At 36.2% G+C, this 20,435-nt stretch overlaps 1 protein-coding gene across 4 annotated transcripts in view; it reads right to left on the bottom strand.

Moving 5' to 3' along the window:
• Positions 1-20,435, bottom strand: part of Myo5a (myosin VA) — a 211,086-nt gene that overhangs the window by 67,390 nt on the left and 123,261 nt on the right. For all 4 annotated transcript variants that reach the window (XM_076850802.2, XM_076850801.2, XM_076850800.2 and 1 more), the window contains exons 13-22: positions 19,473-19,598; positions 18,506-18,589; positions 16,052-16,213; positions 14,954-15,051; positions 11,809-11,895; positions 11,613-11,721; positions 9,045-9,256; positions 7,957-8,113; positions 4,684-4,923; positions 2,792-3,040 (exon numbers count right to left, since the gene is read on the bottom strand). In XM_076850802.2, the coding sequence (XP_076706917.2) occupies positions 2,792-3,040; positions 4,684-4,923; positions 7,957-8,113; positions 9,045-9,256; positions 11,613-11,721; positions 11,809-11,895; positions 14,954-15,051; positions 16,052-16,213; positions 18,506-18,589; positions 19,473-19,598 (1,524 nt within the window). The remainder of the gene's footprint in view (positions 1-2,791; positions 3,041-4,683; positions 4,924-7,956; positions 8,114-9,044; positions 9,257-11,612; positions 11,722-11,808; positions 11,896-14,953; positions 15,052-16,051; positions 16,214-18,505; positions 18,590-19,472; positions 19,599-20,435) is intronic.

Here is a 20,435-nt window from a genome sequence, read left to right on the forward strand (position 1 = left end):
TGCCTTGTGTGTGTCCCCTCCTCTTACTGTGCCCTTGGCTGTGGCGAACCCAGGAGTCAGTCAACCTCCTGACAGTGGACATCATGAAGATAGACTCAGCCCCATGAAACCTGACCCCTTGCCTCATTTGAATAGCTTCTCCTCAATAAAAGGGGTCAGCACTTGCTCTCGCTCTCTCTTTCTGAGAACCCTTAAAGTCAGAGGAGCCATCACAGCAACCCCAAAGAAAAAGGTATTTGTGTCTCTTGTGTGGTTATTTCGTGCAGCCCAGTTAGCCCAGTTTAACCAGAGTGACCCCTGAGCCTTTCAGTTGCCGAGGAGAACAGAAACCCGGCAATTGGCGTCCAATGTGGGCCGAAAGGTCAAAAGCCGCAGGGACAAAAGCTGGCTCCTAAGGGGACTCCAATTTAAATATTAAAGAAAGTTAGTGAAGTTGAAAGTTCTCTCCAGAAGTTAAGCATGCTTAGATTGCAGAGTATTGTGGGCAGAATTGTAGAAAGTAAGTGAATTAGACAAAAGGAAAATCTGTGACGTTAAAATTTTTAATATTGGGGTATAATTGTAGAGACTCTAAATAAATATAGTTATTAAGATGATTGATGGGCTATGTTGTTGAGTTGAGTCATCTCCATGGAAAACACACTTTTGTGGATTTTTTAAAATTGTTTTTATAAATCTTTATAAAAGATTTTTGGGGGGCTAGGATTGATGCTCAGTGGTAGAGTGCTTGCCTAGCATGGGTGGAACCTGAGTTTGATCCTCAGCATCACATAAAAAAAAAAAAAAAAAAAAGCTTTAAAAAAAAAAGAGAGACTTTTTTGGCCTTTATGTTCTAGAAGTTTGCGCTAGGAGAGTGAGAAAAGGGGAGAGAAAATGTGATGTTTACCTGGAGAGAAATAAGTTTCAATTTTCTTTTGTTTTTGTCAATACTCAGAAAGTATGTATGGACCTTTTTACTACTTGATTGTCCTATGAATCAGAATGGCTGTAACTCAGCTGCTGGGGACAAGGGACTTTAGCTGCTGCTGCTGGCTGCTCCCTATGGGGTCCTAGCCCCTGCGGCCAACAGTGCTTTTAATCCTTGAATTACTTGACCTAAACGCCAAACACAGACTAACTTAAGATCTGATGGTAATGCTGGCGTCTGCCGCTAAAAAACCTTTGGAGCACCCACGTGCCACAGAAAGAAGTGCAGGATATGGGAGTACACAGACTGTAACCACAGGTCTCAGAGACAGAACAAGCTGCTACCGCAGTAAGATCTTGGCCAGGCGGGGGAAAATGCAGATAAAATCAAACAAAATGCAATCAGCTAGGAAAACTTGGGGAACTTTTGCCTCAACAATGGACAGCGGACTCCATGTTGTTTGCATCACCATGGTAACCATGGGGGCCTGGCCGGAAAAGCGGGCTTCCTGGTCCCACCTCCCACAAACATATATTTTACCACATTAAAAAAAAAAAGCATTGACCCTTAACTTTCTTGTTTCTGGTTGGATAAAGATCCCCAGGAAGCAAAAATCAAAATCAAAGGTAACTTAGCAAAGTAGATAATTTACATCCTTGGAATAAAATGTGTGCTTGTGATGAATGATATTTTAATCCTGTCTCCCTCAAAGTGAGAGCTATATTAATAAAGAGAAAGGTGATGCACAAACCTTTCAACACACTAGGCTTAGTGACAGGAAAAGAAGGCTCTGTGACCATAGATCCTGGAGACCAGGAAAGTAGACATTAGCACTGTGCCATAGCCAAAGTCAGTTTAAAAAATATCCCTTCTGGTAGACCAGTCTCCCCTCTGTACAAACATGGGTTTAACATCCATTCCAGTAGAAAGGTCCAAATTCTCTGTGTGCTCTTAAGGGAAGCTGCTCTTAATCAGGGGTGTACAGACAATCCTGTAGTGCTTTCTCAAAATCTAGGTGCCCATTCCACATTTCCAAAGCCAGGGGAGAACAATTTTTTAAAAAAATATTTTTTAGTTGTATATGGACACATTACCTTTACTTTATTTATTTATTTTTATGTAGTGCTGAGGATTAAACCTAGTGCCTAACACATACCAGGCAAGTGCTCTACCACTGAGCCACAACCCCAGCCCTGGGGAGGACCATTTTAAAAAACTCTCCAGGAAGCTGGGCCTGGTGGTGCACATCTATAATCCCAACAACTCAGGCAGCTGTGGCAGGCTAAGCTTAAGGTCAGCCTAGGCATTTTAGCAAAACCCTAACTCAAAATATAATATTTAAAAAGGAATGGAAATACAGTTCAGTGATGCAGCATCCTTGGGATTCAATTCCCAGTACTAAAATAAACAACACAACCCCAATACAAACAAACAAACAAAAAAACTCTCCAGGAGATTCTGATACACTCCTGGTTAAGAACCAGCTGTAGTGTAACTTATGGACTTCTTATTCAGAGAATATTTTCCCATTGATGAAGCTGGCTATCACAGTGAAATATTTTCATTCTTTCCCTGACATTATATTTCTTCAAAAGGATCAAAGGTGGTGCCTACATCTACTCCTCTAAAAAGAAGACAATGAAATAAAAAGAAAGGAGAAATCTGAATCTGCCCATGTATACTATTCTATCAGACCGGAAAGGCAAGAACTTAGCTTAAAAGAGGAAATCTTTTTCTTCCCACCAAGCTTAAATACTCTGAAGATTCAAAGGAATCTGGAAAGCTTCTAGGGACTGAGGAGACTTAAAGGAAGAAAAGAAGTCCTATACACTGCCCATTTACTTTGGGTAAGGTATAGATTGAAATATGGACATTAATTCCTACCTGCTCAGTTTCTTGTTTATATCTATCTGCTCGTTCTTCAATGGTTTTTTTCTCTGACTGAGTTTGTTCTAGGTCTTTCCGGAGCTTGGCAATTTCTTCCTGCAGACTAAGAACTCGACCAGTGGCAACCTTAGCTTCCTCCTCACTTAGCTGAAGACGTTCTAAGTCACTCCGTAATTTCTCAGTCTCAGAGTTGTATACTCCTTCCAGATTGGTCAGTTTCTCCATGAGGCATTTGTAGTCTTTATTCTTTAAACATTCAAATAAGCAACAATAAGTAAATATATACTACTCATATGAATAACCAAATGTATTTCATGAAAAAATCATGCTTACTAATCACATCTGTGTTATATCATCACAGCATTGTTATAGTATATAACCAAATCTGTTAAACCGAATCATTTATAATACACCTTGTATTAAACTCACATTGAGATATATGGGTCAAGTCAAAATGACAGCACATTTCCTCTGTATTAAGAATAGACAGGGATATGGATGGCAATACGCTCAACATTTACAATAACACAACCAATATCTTCTCAGTGATACAAACAGAGGATAGCATAGCACAATTAATTCTGTTGTATGTGATATGCAACACAGATAATAGTTTTTCATGATCATGAATTACATAGTAAATTCTTAATTTCATGATTTTTTCTTGCAGGGGCGGGGGTTAGTGGCATTAAACTAAGGGGCATTTGGCCACTGAGCCCATCCCCAGCCCTATTTTGTATTTTATTTAGAGTCAGGGACGCACTGACTTGCTTAGCACCTCGCTTTTGCTAAGGCTGGCTTTGAACTCCCCATTCTCTTGCCTCAGCCTCCCAAGCCACTGGAATTATAGGTGAGTGCCACTACACCTGGCAATTTCATGATTCTTAATCCAGAAATAGGGGAATGTGTAACTTGATTTTGAAAACAGCTCAGAATGCCACTAAAAACAATGAACCAGCTAAATGATGCATAAGGATGATAAAATGGATTGAAAATCACAAATTTCTTACAAATATCCATTTAGTACCTCAAAATTCTTTTGTCTTATTCAGAAAATCTTTCCAAAAATCTCATTTCATTCTGATCCTTGTTTTCTTTTGCTATTCTGTTAAGGTCTGTAAACAAGTCAGGATGGCACCTGGTATTTTGCCAGAGAAATGTTAGAGTCTGTAAACAAGTCTGGATGGCGCCTGGCAAAATGCCAGAGGGAGTGGTTTGTGAAGTAACAAAAGCGAGCCATTAAGTGTGGAGATTCCTTATTGGTTGACTGCTGTATCTATTTTATGCTAATTAGATAAGCTATGTAAAATGTATAAATACCGCTCTTATTCTACAATAAACAGCTCCTATTCCTGCTGCATCAACGTACACAAGTTATTCGTCACCCCCCCCCCCCGTTATTTTTGCTGCAGCCGGACTGTGGCACTATTCTTATCATTATTTATTATTAATACCTTTATGTCACTTACATATGCTAAACTATTATAAGTAACTATCGCTAAGCAATCAATTATTTATCTCTGCAAATAGCCTGTAAACTCTTTATAAGCATGCACACCTTTCTATTTCTTTTGTCATTTCAGTGCTAAAAGAATATTATACTGCATACAAATAAATGATATGGTGAAAGAATTCTATAAATTATAAAGTACAATAGGACTTTTGATCATTAAAGGTCTAAAGTGGGTTAGGGTTAGGGTGTCCTCAAAAATAAATCCCTTTCTTGATCCTTAAACTGTAATCTAACATATGAGCTCATCATTATTTCTATGTTCATTATTGTCATTATTTTATTTTTTGGTAAGACTAAAGGGGAAACAATATTGAAAATAATCCTAATGGATTTCTTCAGGCATGCTCCAACATCAGGGCTCCTTTTTAAAACACACCTGCTCATCAACTTTGCGCTGCAGCTGCATAATCTTGTTCTCCATGCCAATGTGGAGCTTCTTATATCGTTCCACAGAGCGAGCCTCAATTTTGAGCTTCTTAAGCTCACGCTTAGCCATCATCCTCCTGAAGCAACACTGAAGATAGATTATGGCATGCATGCTCTTCTTGTAATGTGTTCGAGCCAGCCAGCCACGGACCCACTTCTGAATGATGACTGCTTTGTGTTCACGGAGTATCTGCAGAAAAGGGTAAAGGTGAAGTAGGTAAGATCCTGGATTATACCAAGGTTCAACTCTATCAATGAGAGGCTGACATGTCAAGCTGAGAATCAATACATTATCTAAAGAGAAAGATGAAAAAGTTGAATTAATAATGCATTATGTGGATTATTCATATCACAGAAATATGGAGGCACAACATTATCTTAACAAGTGATTTTATAGGCACAAATTATATGTATGATTATAAGCAGAATATACCTTGGAAACTGTCAAATAAAAGGCATCAGATTACCAAAAGAAAAAGGGTCTAAAGAGGAAAATACATTGATGTGGCTGTGTCCCTGTAGTATGCTGTTTTTAAGTCCTTTGGGTATAATCTGAGGAAAGGAATAGCTAGGTCAAATGGTGGTTCCATTCCCAGATTTCCAAGGAATCTCCATAATGCTTTCCAAATTGGCTGCACCAATTTGCAGTCCCACCAGCAATGTATGAGTGTACCTATTTCCCCAACACTTATTGTTGTTTGTCTTCATAATAGCTGCCATTCTGACTGGAGTGAGATGATATCTTAGAGTAGTTTTGATTTGCATTTCTTTATATACAGAGTTATGCATTACTTTATATATAGAGATATGCAAAATTGTGCTCTATATGTGTAATAAGAATTGTAAAGCTTTCCACTGCTGTTGTGTATTTAAAAAAAATAAAATCAATGTCTATATTTCTATATTTAACTAAAAGATTAAAAAAAGAGAGAAAAATAAATTATGTTTCTTATTGTGTGTGTTTTCTGTTAATAGACAACCCCCATAAAACTCCCAGAACCACTCTGTGAACTACATGCTATTAAACTAGAAAATCTCCCCACTACTCTTACTGTTGACATCATCTCACCTCACTGTGCATTAGGCCTGCGCATGAGGACATGGGGTATGGTCAGCAAGCTGTTGGTAGAGGCCAACATTTAGGATGCTAAAAGTTCATAGGCGATTTGACTTTTTTTTCTCCAGAAAAAAGAAATTATGACACTCTTGTTTGTTACATTTGAGGAATACCATTCTATGTAGTTTCTAATTCCTATTTTAAATGAATAAGAAATCTGCTTGTGGGATTTAAATTTGGAAGGATGGGTTTAAAAAGAAAGTGAAAATTACAAAAATATGAAGTAACCTTCCTTTTGATTTAATGTTTTTTAAAAATATTTTTATTATATAAAATATTATTATATAATAATATTTTATTAATATTGTTTTATCCAATGATTAAGGAGCAGGAACAACAACACTCAGTGATAGCAAACTGAAGGGTTTCAGACTTGAAAGTTCAAACAGCACACAGTAGCAAAGTGATAACACAAATTTTGCTTCTTCCCATCGGTCCATTTCTCTAATTTCAATCAAATGAAAACATAATATAATTGGAGCTTCCATGTTCAATGGAACATGACTCAGATCCGTGACTCAGAGAAATGAAAGAATGTCTATATTTCCTTTAAGACAGCCCCACCCCAATCCCACTATGGGAATCCTTGGATCTCAAGAGCACAGCTAAAAGAAACTAGGATTAATAGGATGGCCTGTATGTGAGCAAGCATCTAATCTGAAACTACTCACCCAAGACTGTGTCCAGTCACAGTGGGAGTGAGTCAGCCAGTGATTGCCACTGCCAAACTACTGGCCTCAAAACACATTTCAAATGTTTCTGAGGAGACTACTGAGGAAATTAGTTTAGTATATCTGAAAAGCCAAGTATAAAGCTCTGAAATCTCATACTTAGGTAGAAAGAACAGACTATAAAATAGACATAAGCAGAAAAAAGTATCTGGAGTAGCTGCCTTTAAATTTCCTTCAAACCACAGTTATTAAATATGTTCATTCAGATCTAATCAGTTTTATAATTTTTTATATCGAAAATCACTTCAAAATAAAAATGTAAAATGAATGGATGAAAATGGCCAAGATACACCCATACACTGCCAGTGATAAGAAACCTACCCCCAAATCACCCTATTTGTGTGCCTTCTGACTGGGATGCCCACAGAGCTCTAATATCCAGTTAGTAGATTTTTGGTATATTAGAAACACAGTCTATACAACAGGCTTAAAGCCTTGCCAAAATGAAAGAGATAAAAACCTTTTCATCAACTGTCACAATTAAAATTAATCTGGTGATCCAGTATGTATATAGTCATCTTTATTATTGCTAGATATAAAAATGATTTTTTAAAACCTTCTAGAGCATCATACTCCAATTAATACAATTTTAGCCATAATAATGTTATAATTTATTTTCTCTTCACCTAGTAAATTCTTCCAAGGTTGTCTGATACTTGGGTTAATCTTCTACTCATCTGTCATATGTTTGACCTAATCATATATATTTTATTTCTCTATAGTTATCTGATGATAGACTCCAAAGATAGCATTTCCAGAATTTATAAATTATTTGGAAAAAGGATATTTGTACATGTGACTAGGATAAAGTTCTTAACATGGGAAGATTATCCTGGATTATAAAGCAGAATATAAATATCATTATAATTGTTCTTATAAGAGTCAGACATGAAAAGTTAGACACATTGAGAAGATACTGTAAGGGAAGAGCAGATTGGAGGGATATGCCCTAAGTCCAAAGAGTGCTGGCAGCTACTAGCAGTTGGAAGAAGCAAGGAATGGGTTCTCCTCTAGAGCTTCTAGACAAAGTACAGTCCTGTTGATACCTTGAATTTGGCTAAGTAATGATTTTGGACTTTGGTCTCCTGAAAGGTGAGATTAAATAAATTTCTGTCATTTTCAGTCACTAAGTTTGTGATAACTTATTATATACCTACTTTTTATTTCCAAACTACACAGATAAGGGATGAGAGGAGATAAATTTTTTCTTTTGTCTTATTAATATGTAATTATTTAATATTTAAAAACACACTACAATTGTTAGTTTTTTCCATATGGCTCCTATGTCCCGGAATCCCCTGTGGCATTATGTACATATATAGAAATTAATTAATGTTAATGGAATGAATAAACAAATTTGAAAATAATGTCTCACCTTGTGATACCTATTTCTGGCCAAATAGCCTCGCAAATAAGACTGAAGAACAATAGTGGCAGCTCGTTTAATCTTGTACTTCTTGTGGACCACATACATCCGCCAGTATTTCTGAATGATGACTGCTGCCTTGGTTCTACGCAGAAATTTAGCATAGCTAAAAGAACATAGTAGTACATTGTCAATAATAAGAAAAATGCAAAAATTCATATCAATGTCTTGGTCATAATGAGTAGTACCTGAATTACATTATTCTAATAATGTGCATGATAAATCAACATTTATATTTGCTTATATTTGTATAGCAATTAGTAGTTTCCCAAAGTAGAATTCATTCATTACCTCATCTGAACATTTATTATCATTAATTTTCTTACCTGAGCCTTTCCAATTTCTGAAAAGGAGGCCATCCCATACTGCCAGATTTTACAATTAAAAAAAAGTAGAAAGTTCATAATTCTTTCGAGGACAGGGCTTATAACCATCAGCTATGTGCCTTTTACAAAGGAGACCAGTCTACATGGTAATCCCATATTTACTTATCATAAACTTTCTTAGATCTACCCATTGTTAATGTACCTTATTTTTTCCTAAAATCTGTTAAGAGTGTATATTCTACATCATTAATGCCTTTCCACTTATACTTCAAAAATTAAAATTGTCCTAATATGTAATCACATTGAAATGTAGTTCTTCAGTACAGTATAGACCTTCTCAGTTACTTGTTCCTGAAAGCCCCTCAATGGAGTAATTATTAAGCAGGTCATATTCATGCCTATTTTAATTTACACACGATTTCTTCAAACTACCTATAAAAATAAAAAACACAAAAATTTTGAGGATATGAGTAGGTAGAAATTTAAAATTTTCTAAGGATGAATCAGAATCATCTATAAGGCTAAGTGAAATTTTATTATATTTAACTGTCTTATGAGTTGTTATTCCTTGAAACTAAGAAGGGGTGAGATGCTGACTTCTTAGGTAGGGTAACTACTCAAACCTGCCTTAGGTTGGATAATGAATTAGGTGAACACCTTAATCTTATAGGTACTCGGGAGAAATAACATATAGGTACTCGGGAGACCTACCATCGAGCCTGGTAGCCCCGCACATATCTCTGCACAGTGATGGCTGCTTTACGCATGCGTAGGTATTTCTTCCTCAGTAGCCAACCTCGGATGGTCTTCTGGATCCGAATGCAGGCAGCCCTCAGTTTGTCTGCCCTCAATTTTTCTAGATAGGCCACTTGACCAGCACGGAAAAAGATCTTTGTTTTACCAAACTGGTATTTGTCCTTGTCCTATTTTAGGAAGAAATTATATATTCAGAAATAATAACCATATAAAAGAAATTTAAAAGAGAAAAATATGTCTAGAAGCAGAATCAGTAAAAGGATGAATCTATTAGCTAAAACTTAGGCTACATCACAATTAACTAATGGAGCCAGATTTTTGATCCTATGCAAGTTCAGCAAATAGAAGGGATTTTTAAGGAAAACTATAGTTTAAGAGTTATTTTCCAGAATTATTCTACCTGGAATTTTTTTATCTGAGGCCCAAAACTTGGTTGTGGGTAATAGGCAGCTATTATTTTCTGGTTTGTATTTTAAACATCTCAAGGAAATGGAGATGTTGACACTCCCTCAGAGTGACCGAGTTGTAAGCATTACATCAGGCTGTATATTCCATGAGCAAGCTGAAGGGACAAAAACATCAATGTGAAGAATAAGGCAGGAAGAAAAGCATATGAAATAAAATTGGGGGAAAAAAAAAAACAACCCAAAAATCCATGGGTATTTATGTTAAGAGTTGAGTTTCTAAACAATTATCTCTTGACTTCATCAATAGTATTTAAAACAAAGACAATAAGAAAAAACTTTATAAACGTGTTAAAATCCTATAAATTTCAAATTTCTTCCCCCAAATATAATCAGTTACATTGCTCAATGACATTTGCTTTACAAAAACAAACTTTTGAGTTTCATACTGTTCTTAGTGAGTCACCACATCTAGAAACATGTAAATTATTAACCATTCTCATATCAAAAGAAGAGTAAAATGCATGTATAATAATCACCACTGTGATCTGAAATTCTAAGCAAAAACAGGAAATCCCTTTTCATTGTAAGCAGATATATCCTATCTTATACACGAAACCTAAAAATAAGAAACCTCCAAGTGCATCTAAAAAACCTAAAATTATTCAATAATTTTAGAGTCATAGTTAAAAGTGATTCTCTTCTACCACCCCTGTACCATCTCTAGATCCAACTTTGCCTCCATCTTGCAGGCTCCTCTGCCTATTCCTTGCGAGGCCCTGAAACCAGGTCCAGAGTGGTAAGGAAGACAGGAGTAGGACTGTTGCTCAATCCCATGTGAACTCAGGGTTGAAAGGAGATAGGCCAAACTCGACAAACACTGGATTTTTTAAAACATGACTTGTTTGTTTTTTAAAAACAAACAATTATATATATCTCATTCATTACCAAAGGAAATTACCTGTTAACAGTATAATTAGGACTTACTATCTTGAAGTGAGGCAATTCCCTTCAGACTCGTTTCAAACAGTAAAAATATATTTTTAAAATTTTTTTATGAATCTTAATTCTCTAAGTCCTAGATCAGAAGATCAGTAATTCTCAAAGTGCAGTTCTCTTCAGATAGCATCAGTATTACCTGGGAATTTGTTAGTAATGCAAATTATTGGGCAATTCCCGGATAATTGCCCCAGAAATTCTGGGGATACAGCTTAGAGATCTGTGTTTGGCAAACACTCCAGGTGACACTAATTCACAATAAAGTTTTGGAACTTCTTAGCCTGGGATGATTGATTCTCTATAATATCAACCTATATTTCCTAACCATTACTTTACAATCCCATTCACAAATCTTATACTGTAAAAAAGCTACTTTTTCTGAGCAAACCCTATGCTTGCTTGCTTTTTTCATACCATGCTTTCTCTTAGAATATTCTTTCTCCAGTTTTATCCAGTCTTACCCATTCTTCATGGCCTGACTCAAAATACACTTCTTTCATGAAATTGTTCCTCCTTCCCCTAGCTGGATGTGACTTTACCTTCCTGATTTCTTGTCCTATTCATTAAGCATTTGATATAGACTCTAAAGTACAGTGTATTTAACTTTAAAATGCATTACTTGCCAAGATAGACTGTTACTTGAGAATAAGGCTCATTTTTTGTTTTTGTTTTTGAGACAGGGTCTCACTATGTTATCTACATTGGCCTCAAACTCCTGGGTCAAGAGATTCCCTCATTACAACCTGAGTGGCTGGAACCACAGGCATGCACCACCGTACCTATTAAGAATCATTTTTTCTCAATTACACATGATCTGGTCTGGTGTCTTCCATAAGTAAGTACTGCAAATATTTTTGCTGAAATGATCACAGTCTCTAAAATAAATGTGTCTCAAGTTGGGTTGAGGCCTTAACAATTTTATTTTCTAATAGTGGACCATTCTCCTGCTCACAAATTGTAGCATGAGTGAGCCTCAACCTCTAAGACAGTGTGCCCCTCTACCCAACCACCCCTAGATAATTTGGATGAATGATATTTTACATGGAAGCTCCCAGGATCTTTACAAATAAGAACCACAAGGCCTTTGTTCAGATAAAGGTAAGTGAAAAATCTTTCTCACCAGTATCAGTTTCTCTAACACATTCTTGCATGTTTGCTTTCTGTCACCTAGCACATCTTTTTGCTTCATTAGGACTCGGTAGCGACTGAAAAATTCTTGGTAAGTCCACCTATAAAAATAAAATTACATCAGTTTATTTAAAGAACTAGGAATCTCCCTATTAGGATTCCTTACACTTGAAAAATGTCACGCCCACCGTGAGGGGAAACCTGCTGCACTGATTCGAATGGTTTCCAGGACACCACATGCTCTCAGTTGCTGCACTGCCCTCTTCTCATCAAACCTACATGTTTAAAAAAAAAAAAAAAAAAAAGTCATTAGTGCACAAAGAACCAAGCTGTAGTCACTCTCCTCAGGCAGGGTTTAAATTCTTCTGTAAACAACCAAGTGGATAAATTTAAAAAGAAGGCATTCAAAAGTTGAAGCTGTGATCAAAATGGAAAACTTCATGAGACCCGGGAAAGACAATGAGCAATAAAAATAGAGCTGTAAAAACCCCCTAGGGTTCAAACCACAAACTCATAACAAAGTGCACTGAGGATACTAAAAAAAGAAAGGAACACAAAATTTCTCTGCATTGTCCATACTCACTTACATAGGTTGACCTGATTAATTCTTAGAGATTTTTAGCTCCCTATATGGGTTCTCCTGGAATGAATACTGGCCAGTCTGGAAGATATTCTTCATTCTTGAGCAGTTCCATCCCTTGGACTAAAAACGGACACCATTCCAACAGGAAGGACACATTAAATATGCCATGCCCCAGTAAGTTTTTTTCTTAAAAAAATTATTGATGTTTTAAAAGCTATTTACTGTATACATACTAAGCATGTATAGTGTTTATATAAATAAAAATATTTTTATTTTGTATTATATTTTATATTATTTCACTATGGGCAATTAAAATCTTCAAATTAAAATAATACTAAAAGAGGAAGCAGAAGGGTCTCCTCTAACTATATGATCACTCTTATTACTCCCATAGCTAGGCTCTGAGTGATCCATCTACACCTTCTCTTGCACTCTCTTCTCAAGTGTTCTGTTGGTGGCAGGAGATGGAGTTTGCTGATGCAAGGTCATGGCTCATGGCATGGCAATTGCTTCCTGCTTGCCACTTCCTCTAGAGAGGGCTTCTTAATGATGAGGGACACAGGACAGCAGTCTTTCAGATCTACTCTCTAGACAATAGGATTGGCAGGGAAGTAAGGAAACAGGCAATCATAATTTGTAGAATGGGTGTATGTGCCTCATTTTTTTTCCTTTTCTTTTTTTCGCATCTTTTAAAAAAATACTTATGGAGCAGTGTGATATTTTAATATATGTACATAATGAGTAATCCTCAGACTAGAAGCATGATATTTGACCTACAAATTCACAAATTCCACTTCTAGAAATATATTATCCAAAGGAGATATTAGACAAACAAAAATTAAAGGCAAAAGATGTTTTTACAGCATTGTTGAAACAACCTAAATAATCATCATAGGCAATAATTTGAATAAATAATGGTACATCTGTGTCATAGGATACTCCGCAGCCATTAAAATGAGATGTGAACTTTTACTAACATGGGACATGTTCACTATCTATTGCATAAAAAACAGAGATAAAACTGCAGTTACAGCATTGAGATCCTCCCTTATTCTAGTATTTTTTTCCTCTCTCTCCCCGTAAATCTGTCTCTTTCTCTCTCTCTCTCTCTCTCACACACACACACACACACACACACACACACACACACACACGAGAACAGGAAGGAAGGGATGCTGGTTAGTCAAGAATGGTTTATGCCAGTTTATACCAATTATCTTATTCATTTCTTTTTATACTATCCTATGTTTTCTGAAAATTGTTTTCACTATGTACCAGTATTAGTTTCAAAATTAAAGGGATATCTTTTTGTGGGGTGATGCATGAAAGATTCTTCTCTCATATTTAAAAAAATTTATTTGTTCCTTTTAGTTATAAATGACAGTAGACTCTATTTTGACATACTGATACAAATATGGAATATATCTTATTCTAATTAGGATCTCAGACTTGTGGAGGTACATGATGTTAAGATAGACTGGAGTGTATTCACATATGTACATAGGGAAGTTATGACAGATTCATTCCACTATCTTTTCTATTCCCCCTCCCTTCCTTTCATTCCCCTTTTTTTAATCCATTGAACTTCTATTCTTCACCTCCCCGCCCACCCCTGACCTATTGTGTGTTAGCATCCACATATCAGAAAGAACACCTGACCTTTGGTTTTTGGAGACTGGCTTATTTCACTTAGCATGATACTCTCCAGATCCTCCCATTTACTGACAAATGTCATAAAGTCATTCTTCTTTATGTCCAAGTAACACTCCACCGTGTATATATACTACAATTTCTTTATCTATTCATCTGTTGATGGGCACCTAGGTTGGTTCCATATCTAAGCTATTGTGAACTAAGCTTCTATCACCATTGATGTGGCTGCATCACTATAGTATGCCAATTTTAAGTCCTTTGGGTATATGCTGAGGAGTGGGTCAAATGGTAGGTCCATTCCAGGTTTTAGGAGGAATCTCCATACTGCTTTCCAGAATGGTTGCACCAATTTGCAGTCTCACCAGCAATGTATCAATGTATCCTTTTCCCCATATCCTCACCAACATTTATTGTTACTTATATTCTTGATAATTGCCATTCTGACTGGAGTGATGTATAATCTTGGTGTAGTTTTAATTTACATTTCTCTAATTGCTAGAGATGTTGAACATTTTTTTTTCATATATTTGTTGACCATTTGTTTTTCTTCTTTTGAGAAGTATTTGTTTAGTTCCTCTGCCCATTTATTGATGGGTTGTTGTTGTTTATTATTATTATTATTATTATTATTATTATTATTATTATTATTTTGGTGTTAAGCTTTTTGAGTTCTTTGTCATATATGCCATTTGAAGCAGAACAAGATGTTGGTAAAAGCAGACAATCTCTGCTGGTTTCATCAGGTAAAAAGTAGCAGGTACATCTTTGCCAAAGCATCCTTATCCCCCAGCTACCTCTGGTTTTAACTAGTACCCAAATTAACAAAACACCTAGAAAGATTTTGAACTGAGGTAAATTTAAAAAATAATATCAAACCAGAAATGTTTGGTTGACCTCAACTTTTAAGCCTTAACAGATGACCAACTGCTAATTTATTCTCACATTCTGAAAAGGGAACAAAAATTGGAAAAATTCTATTAAGTAATATTTTACCTCTACAAGACGTGAAGATTTACCCCGGTTTTTTTCCTTATGAAAGCTTGGCAATCATCATGCAGCAGGGATACTTTATTATTCAGTAGTTGAGAAATACTTACGTGAATGGAAACTTGAAGTCATTAGGCTTAATACAGCGCACATAGTGGGGAGTAGTGGCATTGAGGGTCTCCATAAGCAAGTGAAGGGAATTTCGGAACTGCATGAAAAAGGGCAGAAAGGGGGATCAAAGTTTTCTTAAAAGTCAAAGATGATGTAAAACAATTAAAATTCTCTTCCTATGACACTAATGAATATGACTTTGTCACCTATGAATTTGATGCATCCTGAAAAGGGGAGCTGATACTAAAATAGGAATGTTGAGACTTTTAGTTAAATTCTGCCCAAACTCTACTAATATATGCTTACTCTGCTAAATATATATCTTCCCTACTCTCATACCTTTCTCCCATTCCCCTTATTACATAGGCTTCTATAGCTTTGTGATATGAATTCATTCGTTTGTGACCCACAATATAACTTTGCTTTAAGAATATGAAGGTCATTTAATTATGTCAAATAGAAATTTTGCTTAAGATACTGAAAAAAGCAACAGATATCTTAAAAGAGTATAAGGAATGAGTGGAGAATGGGAAGGATGGCCAGAAAGGAGTTACCATTAGGGACATGAAATCGGGACTAGAGGCTGTGGACTCATGTCAGGTCCTGCTCTGATCTACACTGGGACAGGGTCTCACACAGGAAAACACAGTATGTTTTTTAGTGTTTAACCTCCCTTCCAAAGCCTTTACCCTACGTTTAGGCACTAAGCAGGCGTATAACATTTCCCACTCCCCACAGGGCATAAGACATCAAAGGAAGGAGAAGGCACTTTCTTGTACTGAAGGAGATAACTGTTGCTCTGTATAAATACAGAGACAAAGCAACCAGAGAATGAAGCAAAGAAAGCAGTGGTCTGAGAGAGATGATATGCACTAAAAGAATCAAGACATAGAGAAAATTGTTTTGGGGAAGGCAGACACGAAGGCATGGGTCTAGAGTTGGCAGAGAGAAGTATGAGTGGGCAGTGTTATTTTTTCTCACAGTGGAAGCTCCAGACTCTTCTCACCTGAGAATCCCACCTGGAAGCTAAAGAAAGAAGACCTGAGGCTTCAGGTGAGCAAAGGAGGAGTGTGGCAGCAGCAGCTCCCTGAACTCACCTGATGCCCCACAGTTTTCTTGTGCTCTTTGGCCGTCTGGCCTGGTCTGCCCTTGGTGGCCTTTGAAGGAATGCGGGTGAGGGGTGTTCGCCCTGAAGAGGTGGCTGAGGTTGGACTAATGGCCTTTTCATCATCTTGAAATAGTTCTGGTAGCATCTTAAACTGGGTCAGAAACAGTAAAAAGCAATTACACTCTGAACCTACACTCAAAAGTAAGCCTTCATAGACAAAACATTACTAATATTTTCAACAAGTAGAGAATCTCTTGCTTTAGATAATTCCTGTCAGAATCACATTCCAGAAATAATCAACATTTGAGTTAGGAACTGAAATATGAGAGATAGATAAAATAAATGCTATAAAAATATAGGTAGAGGCTGGGCACAGTGGTGCACCTATAATCCTAGCTACTTGGGAGACAAAAGTAAGAGGATTACAAATCTGAGGCCAGCCTCAGAAACTCAGTGAGACCTGTCTCAAAATTTAAAAAAAAAAAAAAAAAAAAAATGGGTTGGGGGTGTAGCTAAGGAATAGAGTGCCTCAGGGTTCGACCCCCAGTACTAAAACATGTCATCTATTTCTAAACCCTACCAAATTCCTATCACCTGCTCTGACTTAACCTCTTGTGTGCTTTCATTTCCAAATTTCTACATGACATGTCTACCTGGCTATCTAATTGCTATCTCAAGTAAAGCATAGCTAAAACAGACATGGACTCCACACTGTGTTACCACAAAAAAAATTATATTCAAAACACAACGCAAATATTAATCATTTGGTATTTCCAAGAGAACATTATGTTATATTTGCTTCCTCTCCAGTGCAGAGAAATTATGAAGTTTATACCTACAGCTTGGGTTTCTGAAAAGAATGGGAGCAAGAAGGTCATCAAACTATGTTAGATAAATCATACACTGTCCTCACTTCAACTGCAGCAATGCTGCATAGACTGGCAGTCACTTCAAATGACTCACTAGAACACAGAGATAATTTCTGATGGTTAAGAAAATTAAGTCTAAATAAAGACAACTGATTATGGGTGTCTCAAGAATGAGAACCTGTATTTTGTTTAAGCTAAATTACTTTGGCCAAATATTAACAATAGAATTTCATGGTTTATAGCAATGTTCATAAATCAAAATGACAAAGATCTTCACCTGTTTAATACTTAAAGATTGGCACTATGAAAATTTTCTTACACATCGATCCTATAAGCTATAAAGCATTAATTAAAGAAAAAAAATTATCTTTTTCTATAGACACTTTAACTCATTATTTTCTGGGGATTAAAACTGGGATTTGGTCTTCATGTGATCTTTATATTATCAAAATAACGGAAAGCAAACATTTTAGTTTCAAAAACGAGTTAGAATGTTCATATGCAATTCCAATGAAGTTAAAATTCTTTTTAGAATAAATTAGAAAAACAAAGTGTAACAGTCATTTAGACAAATTCACATGAAGATTTTTACTTTTTTAAATGAATATTGGCCCAAATAAGTAGTTGGCTGCCTGGTTTGCACCCTGTAGGATGAATGTGAGAGGTCTTCTCATCCTTTCCAGATTAAGTTGAAGGGTGCAGTTGGGATCAACCTAATGATGTTTTGTAGACCTCATTGTTTTTGCCATCTGGAATATTCTTTTCCCACTGGAAGGCAGTGTTTCTAGTGTCTGTCCTTAAGAAAAATAACTTCAAAGTTATACCTGGAATTAGATTCAACAATGATCCTGAGCTCAATCTCCATCAGCATGAAGTACATGAGGCCACAATTCTGGCACATCCCTTCAAAATGACATAGCAAAAAAACCTGTTTTCTCTCATAGTCGCTCACAAAGGCACACAAGAGAGAAGACCATGGTGGAGGCAATAATTTCAATTAAAACTGAAAGATCACAATGCATAGTGGTTAAGAGCAGACCCTGAGCAAGACAGCTTGCGTTTTAATGTGGCTTAAAAACTCACTAGCCATGAAGTCCCTGTGTCTCAGATGCCTTATTTGTAACATAAGAGTAATGATAATACCCCCTCATTATAAAGATTAGATGTGTTAATATTTGCAAGGCTTTTAGAACAGAACCTGATACACAGTAAATGTTATATATTGGTGAATTAAAAACTGTAAGTAAAACAGATTTTGTTGGAAAAATCATTTTTATTGTTAAAATGCTAATGCTTAAAGCTGGGCATGGTGATGCACACCTGTAATCCCAGCGACTCAGGAGCCTGAGGCAGGAAGATCACAAGTTTAAGGCCAGACTGGGCAACTTAGCAAAATCCTCTCTGAAAACAAAAATAAAAAGGGCTGGAGATACAGATATAGCTCAGTGGTAGAGTGCCCTTAGATTTAATTTCAACCCCAGTACTGCAAAACAAACAAACAAACAACAAAAACTAGTGCATAATTAACATTTTATTGAATATATACTGATTAGAATAAACCTGTCTATGGTTACCTTGCTTGACTTAAGAACTTTAATTTGTTCCTCAAAAACAGTGTCTTTATTCTTTTCAAGAAAGCCTTCACACTGGTATTCCACCTGAAAACACATGGAAAAATCTCCTTAACTGATAGCACTTTTGAATAGATATTATATCATCAACAACAAAAATATGTATTAGCTCAGGTTACATAGCAGCTCTCATCAGTTTTTTGCTAAAATATTGGTACCATTCCATAACTGTTTTTCTAGGGAATAGTGGTAGTGCTTGCTGATTAATTGTGGTCTAAATAATCCTCTCAATTTATGGGTAAGCAGACTCATAAGAAGTTGATCCTCTTCCCCCACGCTGGCCAAAGAAAGTTCATCCCAGGCTGACCCATTATATCTCCTTCCAAGCTAGTCCACTATTCAGTGGAATGTTTTCTTTTGGGAAAGAAGAGATTAAAGTGGGAGATAGGATCAAAAGGAACACATGGCTGTTGGATTGGAAAGAGGTGAAAAATTAATGATGGATAGAGGAAGAAGCTGGGGGAAATATTGTTGATTTGGTAAAGTGGGATTCCTTGAGAATAGAAGATTTCTCTTTCAAAACCCCAGCAACCTGAACAGTCTGTCACTAGAGGAGCTTTACATCCTGTACAACAAAACCCTTAGGTGAACTTATGTTCATTTTAAGGTTTCCAGTCAGGACTAAGGTAAACTCAGAAAGTCCTCAACTCCTGAGGGAGATTCCCAGGAAGCTGGTTTTCAGAGTTTCCTGGAATTCCAACTTCTAGACAGAAGACTAGACCCCTATTTATTTCATATATAATTCAATTTAAGTTAAAGGAAGAGAAAACCAACAAGCCAATACTGAAGATTTCTTTTTCTGTAAGCCCTCAAAGAATGCAAGCATCAGCAAAGAGAAAAAACAATATTTCTTGATTATTATTTTTTCCTTCATTTAAGTATTCAAAAATAAAAAATATACAAAGCTTACTTTGTCAGCAAAATGTTGGATGATGAAAGCTTTGTTTGACAGGCGAGGCTTTTCAAAGAGCGCACATTTGTTCAAATGTGTGTTGTACAATTTTTGGGCCCAAGTGTCATCTGTACCTTTAGGCATCTACATTGAGGGAGAAAAAGAAAGAAAGAAAAGAAACTGAATATTGAGACTCTTCTGTTGCATCAACTGCCAAAAGGTCACTTTTTGGCTTTACCTACATTCTATATTTAGTTTAGGAATTCATTTCTTCTACATTTCTCTCCAACAGGCCCCAAACCAATTACTAATGAAGAGCTAGACCAAGCGCTTTCCACAGGTGACCCAGCCATCTTTGAGTGAGAATCTGCCTATACTAGAAATCATCAAATAAATATTTGATCTGTTTTTAAAACAAAGGCCTTATAAGATGAATATCATGGATATAGTAATATGTATTTTTAAATTTTAAATTTTTGTTAAATAAAGGTAACATTTACACACAGAAAGATATGAAATGGAGGGTCTCCCCTTGTTGTTTTCTCAACTTTATTATCTCTTTTAAGGCAGGATACCATCTTTGCTTTGCTTTGCATTTTATTTTAATTTCAAGTGAGGCTGAGCACTTTTTTATTACATACCTTCTTAATGTTGTAGGAAATCTGGAGGCTTAAATGGATCAACCTATGATAAGGTGTAACTTATTGCATATAAACTAAAGAAAGATTAAGTGAAAGTATAGGTTATTTGCCTAAGATGACTCAGATAGTAGTAAAGCTGGGGATCCACTATTTTTTCTAACATGGTGCATCATCAAATATTAAGACTAAACTCCATCTTTATCAACTATGTCCATAATAAAGAATGACTAGTCAATTTTTAACTTATGGCTATTTAGAGCTAAGCTATGAAACCAACCTAGGTGCCCTTCAACAGATGGACGGATAAAGAAAATGTGGTATACGTACACAATGAAATATT

The sequence above is a fragment of the Callospermophilus lateralis genome, chromosome 3 (genome assembly GCF_048772815.1).
Source record: "Callospermophilus lateralis isolate mCalLat2 chromosome 3, mCalLat2.hap1, whole genome shotgun sequence".
Classification (NCBI taxonomy): domain Eukaryota; kingdom Metazoa; phylum Chordata; class Mammalia; order Rodentia; family Sciuridae; genus Callospermophilus; species Callospermophilus lateralis.